Source organism: Palaemon carinicauda, chromosome 10, assembly GCF_036898095.1.
Source record: "Palaemon carinicauda isolate YSFRI2023 chromosome 10, ASM3689809v2, whole genome shotgun sequence".
NCBI classification, from domain to species: domain Eukaryota; kingdom Metazoa; phylum Arthropoda; class Malacostraca; order Decapoda; family Palaemonidae; genus Palaemon; species Palaemon carinicauda.
Window position 1 is genome coordinate 21847245 of NC_090734.1, and position 10000 is coordinate 21857244.

Genomic DNA, 10000 nt, shown 5'->3' on the forward strand with positions numbered 1-10000 from the left:
TATTTATGTCTGAAACTAAATTGATCGTTTGATTGGAATGAGTGTTTCGATAAGTAATCTGTTAATCTATTAGCTACAGCTTTTTCAAAAATCTAACCTAGACAGGGTCATATGGAGACTGGTCTGTAATTACTATGTATCAATTTATCACCTTTTTATGTATTGGTGAGACTTGTAATCTATGTTTAGGAAATCATTCTTAGTCGAACGATCTATTAATAATATAAACAAAAAACTGGGAAATTTCATAAGAAAAAGTTTTGATTACTTTAACATGAATATCATCAAATCCTGATGCTGTTAATTTTAAGTTCTTGATTTTTTATTTTACTTCTAAAGGTGTTGTCTTGTGTTGAGCGAAGAAAGAACGAGCATTGGGCTCGTTCAGACAAATAGTAGTCATAAGAAACATTTGATTGTCCGATTTCCTTTGCTAGAGTACTTGCAATATCACAAAAGTACTTATTGAAAGAGTCTGCAATGTCTTGTTATTACCATCTTGTTATTCTCAAAAGACACAATTTGGTAGCCTGCTATTACTTTTTCCTAACAATGAATTTGCAATTTTACAATTTACAATTTTCTCAGCATTTCCCTCATTTTCTTTTAGTTGACATTTGACATTTGTAGTGATTTTCCTTTGCTGTTCTTATTATGGAGGTTAGCACATTTATGCATAGTTTGAAAACTGCTCCATATATAATGGGCCACTGAGAATATAATTTTTGTAATTAATTCATATGTTTGAGTGAATTCTTTTGTAGCATGAGTTATGTATGTCATATTCTTGTGTTTCTCCTCGAATAAGGCAGAGAGAGAGAGAGAGAGAGAGAGAGAGAGAGAGAGAGAGAGAGAGAGAGAGAGAGAGAGAGAGAGAGAGAGATGCAAACCCACACGCAACGCACAACTACCCATGCAGTATATATGTGTACATATGTATTAGTCCTCTTCCCGAACTTCCTCAGGTTGTGTATCACTGCAACGTTACCGAAAACGAAGATAGAGGAATTTTTGTGACGAGAATGAACGCAGAAGACTACGACGATCCCAACGAAGGCGCCAACGCAAAGGTCACATACTCCATCACAGAAAATGCTGTCGACGAAGCCACTGGTGATCTAGTCTTTGAAATGAACCGAGACACCGGAGAGATCAAGACCAGAATCTGCTGCCTTGATAGGGAGAACACCCCCCGATATTTTCTCCAGGTCGTTGCTATGGATGGAAGCGGACTCAACGGTAAACACTCTCTCTCTCTCTCTCTCTCTCTCTCTCTCTCTCTCTCTCTCTCTCTCTCTCTCTCTCTCTCTCTCTCTCTCTCTCTCTCTCTCTCTCTAGGATTAGTTTTAACAATTCTAATAATTTAGGAATAGACACTACAGTGGCCAAACTTAAATTATTTTCAAAGATATGTGAGCATTTTAAGTGTTAACTGATTTTCCATGCCCGAACCATTTCTTTCCCTCAAGAAAGAATTAGGATATACTTTTTATCATATATACTTGAATTATTTATATTTAGTGTTGATAGAATAAGTTTGCTTTATACCTCCTCAAATCTACTTTCCCTTCCTTCGGTAATTACGTCATTACCTCCTTTTTCCCCCTCCATATTCTTGCAATCAATACATTTCCCAGTTATTTTCTTTTTCCTTTACACCACAACCGTCCACATTACCAATATTCTTTTCTTTTATGATATCGTTATTTTCTTCATTTCTTTTTACCTAGTTTTCTCCTTCAGTCACTGCCGATTTCTCTCTTTCCAGGCACAGCAACAGTCGATATTCTTGTGTCAGATACCAACGACTCAACGCCGCGTTTTGCAAAAGCCATTTGGAAGGCTCAAGTAGAAGAGTCAAATGACCTCTTTATCACAAATAGATCCATATTAAATGTCACAGTTCTCGATGACGATGAAATAAATGACTTTTATTTTCATATACCAGAAACTTATAAAGCAGCGGCAGAAATATTTACCATAGAGGCAATAGGCGATAGGGTTGGGGCTATCAAACTCGCTAAACCTTTGGATTTCGAAAACCCAAAGCAAAGACCAGGTTTTAAGTTTCAGATCTTGGTATCTGACATAGGTGAGGTCACACCAGAAAGTGCACACGTTGCCTATTCCTGGGTGGAAATAAAAGTCAAGGATGTGAATGATAATGCCCCGGTCTTTAGGGAGACAACCATCGAAGTGAACGTCTCTGAAAATATGAACATTGGCACAACCATTGGTCATTTTTTTTCGATTGATTTGGATGCTGAAGGAAAGAGTGAGATATCTTACGCAATAAATCAACGATCAGACAAATTACGACAATTTTCCGTAAGTAAATATGGTAGTGTAAAACTCAAGCGTCAGTTAGACAGAGAAACTGTTCATAAACATTTTGTACTTATAGAAGCTTCAGATAATGGTATTCCCCGAAAGACTAGTACTGCTACTCTAATTGTCAATGTTCTTGATGAAAACGACAGTGCACCCAGGTTGAGCAAGGGGTATTTCCCAATTCTACCAGAAAATCACCCGCCAACAAAAATAATTGAGGTTTCTGCCGTCGATGATGATGATGCTGCCAGAGGAAACGGACCACCGTTTCACTTCTCGTTAGATTTATCTTCATCTAGGGACGAAATTCAATCCTCGTTTGCCGTGGAGTACAACGCAAAAGGGGCCGGAGGTAATGGCACAGCAACTGTGTTTTCCCTTCGAGGTTTCGATCGAGAGATCCAAAAGACATATTACCTCCCGATCGCTATTACAGACTCAGGGAATCCGCCTTTGACTGGCATATCTGCTCTCGTCATCACCATAGGAGATGAAAATGACAGCCTGATGGAATCAGGAGATAAACAAGTGTTAGTGTATACACATGAGAACCATCCTCAGGACACACAAATTGGACGTGTATATGTAAAGGATCCTGATGACTGGGACTTGACAGACAAGACCTTTAATTGGGCTGATAAACCACATTCGAATTTTATCTTGGAAGAAGATTCTGGAATGGTCACCATGACTGCTGCCACTAGAAGAGGACAATATTTTTTGGAATTTCTTGTTCACGACCACAAACATTTGCAATACAATGTCAAAGCTAGTGTAGCAGTTAGTGTGAATTATGTTCCGGAAAAAGTCATTGTGCAAGCAGCGTCTCTACGAATTGCTAAAATAACAGATGAAGATTTTATACAGACCTGGAATTATATGAAAAATTATTTCATTAAAAGTAAAGCTGACCTGTTTCGTGAAAAAGTGGCTAAGCTGTTAAACACTGTTGCAGATAATGTTCATATCTTCAGTTTAAGACTTAAAAAAAGTAGACCTCCAGTGACAGATTTAAGGTTTACGGTCTTCGATGGTCAGCATTATGAGGCAGGGATATTAAATGCTCTTCTTATGGAGAACAAAGAAGACATTGAAAGATATATTGGTCTGAGCATCATCATGATAGGATTAAACGAGTGTCTTGACGAAAATGTGCCTTGTGATGGGTCTTGCACCAGCAAATTCGTCCTCTCTTATAAGCCTTATTTAGTAGACGCTAATAGAACTTCTATAGTTAGTGTTAATGTTGAAGAACTTCCTGAATGTGTCTGTCAAGCAACTGACAATTTTAACGAAAATTTAAAGAGACATATATCTTGTCATCCCAATCCTTGCAAAAACAATGGCAAGTGTATCAAAGGAAAAGATGAAATTCGTTGTCAGTGTCCAAGTGGGTTTAGAGGTCCTAGGTGTCAGATGCTGACGAGGACTTTCGAAGGCAATGGATACAGCTGGTTCCCAAGCTTAGCCACATGTGGTCAAAACCATTTAAGTGTTGAATTTCTTACATTAAAAAATAATGGACTGATATTTTTCAATAGTGCCTTTGCTGTATCCCTAGAAAGAGGCCATTTCTCAAAAGAGTTTATCTCGCTTGAGCTCGAAAACGGGAAGTTGAGGCTACTGGTTAATTATGGCTCCGTCACGGTTCAGCTGAAAATCAATGGAACAGAAAACATTGCTGACGGACAATGGCATAGAGTCGATCTGTTTTTGGATACAAGGGTGAGCATAATTTACCCTAACATTAAGCTGGTTAAAAATTTTATCAACGTTTTATAATTTTTTCGCCTTCAATTCTGTAATGGCATAACTATACTCTTTATTTTCCTTTTACTGTGTTTACACACTCAAACACACATACAAACACACAGAAACATATATATATATATATATATATATATATATATATATATATATATATATATATATATATATATATATATATATATATATATATATATATATATATATATATATATATATATATATATATATATATATATATATATATATATATATATATATGTGTATGTGTGTGTGTGTGTGTGTGTATGTATATATTGAAATTGGGTGTGTGTGTATGTAATTCTATGATCATGCAAGCTTATGTCGAAGTGTTTGTCTTTGCCCGTTTTTTTTTTTTTCCTTCTTCTGCAGCTTATCCAGTTTATTTCAATTGCTATCTGACCCTACATTTTCTTCAATAGAAAATACATGTTTCTATATTGCCGTATTGTAAGACTCCATGTGAATGAATTACCAAAGATGAATTTAATTTCTCCCTAATCATTTTTTTTATATAACAATGTTTACGCATTTTTACGCGTAAATTTTATCGAAAAGAATTGTTGGATGTCAGTTAATTAACTTAAATAGTTTTCATTCATTACTGATATTACGCAATTTCCCTGGTCATTGCTCTCTTTTTCTTACTCTTTCAACTAACAGAATGTAAGGATGGAAGTGGATCATTGCATGACAGCAGTTGTTCAAGAACCACATGAGGAACGCAAAGGTATTTTTGACACTTCAAGCTGCCGAGCAGAAACCAAAGTTCCATCTTCTGACCGATATCTGAATGTAAATGGCCCATTGCAAGTTGGTGGGATTCGCCCACATTCCTTCTTGAGAAATCCGCAGAACACATTTACCCCAAATGGACAATCATTTTCTGGGTGCATCAGAAACCTTATGCTTAATGGATACTTGTATGATTTCTCAGAGCCTCTTCTCCAAAACAACACACATATGAAATGTAAACCTTTTGAGAATATATGTAAGGGTGATGCAACTACAACAAGTAACAAACTCCCTGGACGATGTGATCATGGGCACTGCGAAGGATCCCTATCGCATCCGATATGTATATGCCAGCCTGGATGGACAGGGAAAACCTGCAGTGAACAAACTGTTCCTACTTACTTTGGCAATGACTCATTCGTGAAATACGCACTCTTCTTGAAACCAAACACTTACAGTATAACTGTTCAACTACGGTTCCGAACGTGGGAAGAGACAGGAATCTTACTGCATATGTCCAATCAGTTCAACCAAGAGTTCGGTGCTCTACAGATTGAGAAAAGCTGTTTGCTCTTCCGTTTCAATACAAACAGCCATCTCAAGGAAGAACAAACTATTCAGCTCTCTCATATTAATGTCAGTGATGGAGAATGGCATTTGGCAGCGGTTTCTCGTTTCGGACTAAATGTCATCCTTTCTCTGGATGAAGGAGATGGAAAATGGTACAATGAATCATTTAAAAGTGATTCAAGGCACTTGCTAATGGATGTTGATCTACAAGAAGGAATAATTATTGGTGGGAAAGTCCGCTATTCAGGAGTAGACATATTTACCGTTGAAGATGATTATAAACAAGGTTTGCTAAGATTTCTTGTATTTTCCTTTCACAATAATATAGCCATAAGAATTTTCAAACAAGTTTCACATATAAAAGGTTCCCAAATAGTTCTGATATATGGCATTCTGAAAATATTCCTTTGCCAATTCTTCCTATCGCTAGGTATCTTTTTGTTCAGGTTGTATTGACGATATTCGTCTTGATGGCCACCTTCTTCCTCTCCCCCCCAATACCAATGGAACCCGATGGGCACAAGCAGCAGATTTTCAAAACATAGTCGAAAATTGCATTTCAGACGACCAATGTACAAAGGTTGGGTGTTTGGCTCCTTTGGTATGTAAAAGTCTATGGATGAAGCACGAGTGCAGGTCAGTGAGGAGGAAATAAATGACTTTGTTCTTTACATCCTTTCTCAATTCAAATTACGCAAGTATTTTTGGAGGTGGGAAATTAACTTTAGGAGATTACTTGTTTTCTCTCTCGAGTCTATATTATTTTTTTTTATCTATTATGCTAGAGAATTTTTCACATTGTTTTGTGTTCAAGTGTAGTTAAGAGAAACTTTTGTGTCTTTAGTTAAATCCTTAACAACCTCACCCATATATCATGGCTACTGTTCTACAGGACTATTATTCAGAAAATGAAAAATTGATTTTAATGATCAACAAGAATATCTCGATATTGGTGCTAATTAAGTAGTAATCAAAGCAACGTAAAGACACTGCCATAGAATATAAAATTTATAAAAAAAAAAAAATCCTAATTATTATTATAACTTCGTTGTAGTTCTATTTGTTTTACTTTAAAAAAAAATTGTTGATTTTGAAATCGTTTTAACATTTCAAAAGCCTTTTTTTATCGTCATAGTATATATATATATATATATATATATATATATATATATATATATATATATATATATATATATATATATATATATATGTATATATTCAATGCATATACAAGTCTACAGTCATAAACACATACAGGTATATAGGCATTATTAAAGTTTCAACCAAAATCGGATATCAATATTTTTTATTTGTTGCCTTTGTCAACTTCGTTGCAATGGTTATGTTTTGACAGGAGTGTATTCTTGGTGAAATGGCTAACCAAAAGATGTGTTTTGCTATGTAGAGGAGCTTTCCACCCTCCTAAATGATGTAAGGGAACAGGGTGGTAAAGTGAGTATGCTCAATCCCTTGGCAAGGTTATGTGGGTGTGTTCAGATTAGACAGTTTCTCTTATGTTATATGTTTTCTCCAAAGTTAGGTTACCTGGATGTGCTTACATTAGACGGCTTCTCTTAATCTATATATTTTCTCCTAGGTTAGGCTAGGAGGGTGTGTCTAGGTTAGACAGCTTCTCTTATTTTACATGTTTTCTACTAGGTTAGGTTACATGAGTGTATTTAGGTTAAATAGTTTCCTTATTTTATGTTTTCTTCTAGAATAGTAAGGTGGTTGTGTTTAGGTTAGATAGCTTCTCTTTTTTTACATGATTTTTTCTAGGTTAGGTTAGGTGTGTGTGTTTAGGTCAGAAAGCTGCTCCTATTTAATGGGTTTTCTCCTATGTTAGGTTAGGTGATTGTGTTTAGGTGAGAAAGTTTCTCTCATTCCATATGTTTTCACTAATATCTTACCGGAAAAAAAAAAAATATTATAGTAGCTATTGGGGGTCCCCTGTCTATCTAAATCTGATTAATTGCAAAAAGAAATTAAGGTCAATTTCGTTGAAAACAAAGTATGTAAGCCAGAAAAAAATGTAGTCTTACATCGGATATCCGAGTTTGGCTGAAAATGTAATTTTACCCGAATATATATATATATATATATATATATATATATATATATATATATATATATATATATATATATATATATATATATATATATATATATATATATATATATATATATATATATATATATATATATATATACACATACATGATATCTGTCACAAAACTGCTTGTGATGAATGTTTAAGAATAAAATCCACAGGATTATATGCATTACTTCAGGGTACTGAGTAAATTAAGAAGTAGAATCACATTAAAAACACTAACAACAAGTGAGCAAGTCCTGAACGCGGACATGGTCCTCGTAGAGGACATACCTCCGCCAAGGTGACCTAGAGCGCCATATGTCCTAGAATCATGAATTGATGTGACTTCGACCTTCACATGACCTTGACCTTCACGTGACCTTCAAGTGACCTTGACCTTCACGTGACCTTGACCTTCACATGACCTTGGCTTCAAGTGACCTTGATCTTCAAATGTACTTGACCTTCACGTGACCTTGACCTTCAGGTGACCTTGACCTTCACGTGACCTTGACCTTCACGTGACCTTGACCTTCAAGTGACCTGCTTGACTTTTGACCTTCAAGTGATCTTTGTTCATTTGCCACTGATACTTAATATGACATTGATATAATGCACCAATATGACCTTGACCTTTGACCTTTATAAATTTGAACATCACCCATGGGTTGCGCCTGGACTAGGACTTCCCTGTTGGCTTATGCAAAAGTCAGTGCTTTATTTCTGTCTCTTGATATGGCCACTTATGTCATAGTGACACCAGTGACCCCTGTGACCTTGACCTTGGGGTGACCTTGACCAAAATTTAATCAGTTCTTCCATACACATTGGGGAACTACTTGGCCAAGTTTGAAGTGATTCCGTGTAGAAATGTGGCCTCTACGTTGTCCACAGACAGACAGACAAACAGAGAAACAAACAAACCGAACCGAAAACATACCCTCCTGGCGGAGGTAAAAATAAACTGAAAGCCACAAACAAGCAAAGCCTCGTCAATATGTGCAGTTGGTAGTCTTTAGAAATGATATACAATTGTCTTTATAGAATAACATAATAGTAACGTAACAAACAGTGAACTAAATGTTTACACTATTTCCTTACAATCTAATTGGAAAAGTACGTGTCTAGTTTTAACAGACCGGAACTAGGAGTTAAGATTCTATAATTGAAATATTTCATAAAGGAAGTTGAATATTACCTTTGACAATGCTATTACAGTAACAGAATAAAATCTGTGGGGCGTTTTCCCAGTCAATACAATTGTTGAAATGATTCATATGGATACACAGCGCTTTTGGCATTTATCCTATCCTAACAGCATAACGATGATGTTTGAAACTATCATTAAGTAGTTTTCCACTTCGACCCAAATATTTCTTGTCACACCCATTTCATTGTCTGTGAAATAAGACAAGTTTTTCATGGTTATGATGATCTGCTGCATAGCTAATAACTCGTTTAATATTTTTTCTTCTTTTTTTTGTCTCAATGCTACAAATAGTTGCAAGGAAGGAAGCGTCTTGTCAAACGACCGCAAGAGATGTCTTCCAATAGATGTGTGCTCCCACAATCCGTGTATGAATGGCGGAACATGTTCCCTTCAGGGGACGTCCTATTGGTGCAGATGCTTTCAAGGTTACCGTGGCATGAATTGCCAATTGTCACAGGAATCACCTGACGCTCGATTTAGTTTAGGGGTGGTTGCTGTTTCCATATTGTTCCTAATAGTCTTAATCAGTAAGAAGGTCGACTTTTTCATAATTATGTAACATGTTACAATCAATAATAATAATGAAAATAATGTTATTGTTTACAATACTATTTTAGTAGCAATATAATGGGTAAATACTACCATGATATATTAATCGGATCATTAATAACTGAGAACTTAATATACATGTTTCCATTTGATGCACTTGCAAGTTGGAGTCGTGGTGTTCTTAGTGTATAAGAAACCGAAGCGGCGAACACATAAAGGGAAGCTGGAAGATACTCAAATGAAAGGTCTCCGCATCAAGGATGACTCCAGATTGGAAGGGTACAAAGGCGAGAGCACCACCGCATGCACAACCCTCGATCTCACAGCCATTACTCTTCCTCCGATCACAGACAATCACCAGGGAGATACTGTCAACAGTTTCACGCCAGGTAAGAGTGAAAATCGCCAAAAACCTAAAGAATAGTTCAAGAACAACCTGTATACCAAATTGGACTACGCAGAACAAGAAACCTTATGAGAAACTATTGGGAAAGTGGAATCAGAGAAGCTGAAAAGCATATCATTATCATCTTTCTGAATGACGTTGATAATTATTCTACTTTCATAATAGTCTTCAAAGTTATTTTAGAGAGAGGTGAAAACTTACAAATGATATGAGGTGTATCACTCAAAGATAGAGCCAAAAATCAGGATGACGTTAGCAGCTATCGTCGAAATATGCACAAACATAATCACAACTTCAAATCACAGTAACTCATTTG

General features: G+C 36.0%; 1 protein-coding gene across 1 annotated transcript in view; it reads left to right on the plus strand.

Moving 5' to 3' along the window:
• The window catches only part of LOC137647884 (neural-cadherin-like), a 76382-nt gene that overhangs the window by 37223 nt on the left and 29159 nt on the right, over window positions 1-10000 (plus strand). The window contains exons 8-13 of the mRNA XM_068380837.1: window positions 966-1239; window positions 1769-4056; window positions 4783-5710; window positions 5871-6060; window positions 9021-9256; window positions 9443-9667. Of these exons, the coding sequence (XP_068236938.1) occupies window positions 966-1239; window positions 1769-4056; window positions 4783-5710; window positions 5871-6060; window positions 9021-9256; window positions 9443-9667 (4141 nt within the window). The remainder of the gene's footprint in view (window positions 1-965; window positions 1240-1768; window positions 4057-4782; window positions 5711-5870; window positions 6061-9020; window positions 9257-9442; window positions 9668-10000) is intronic.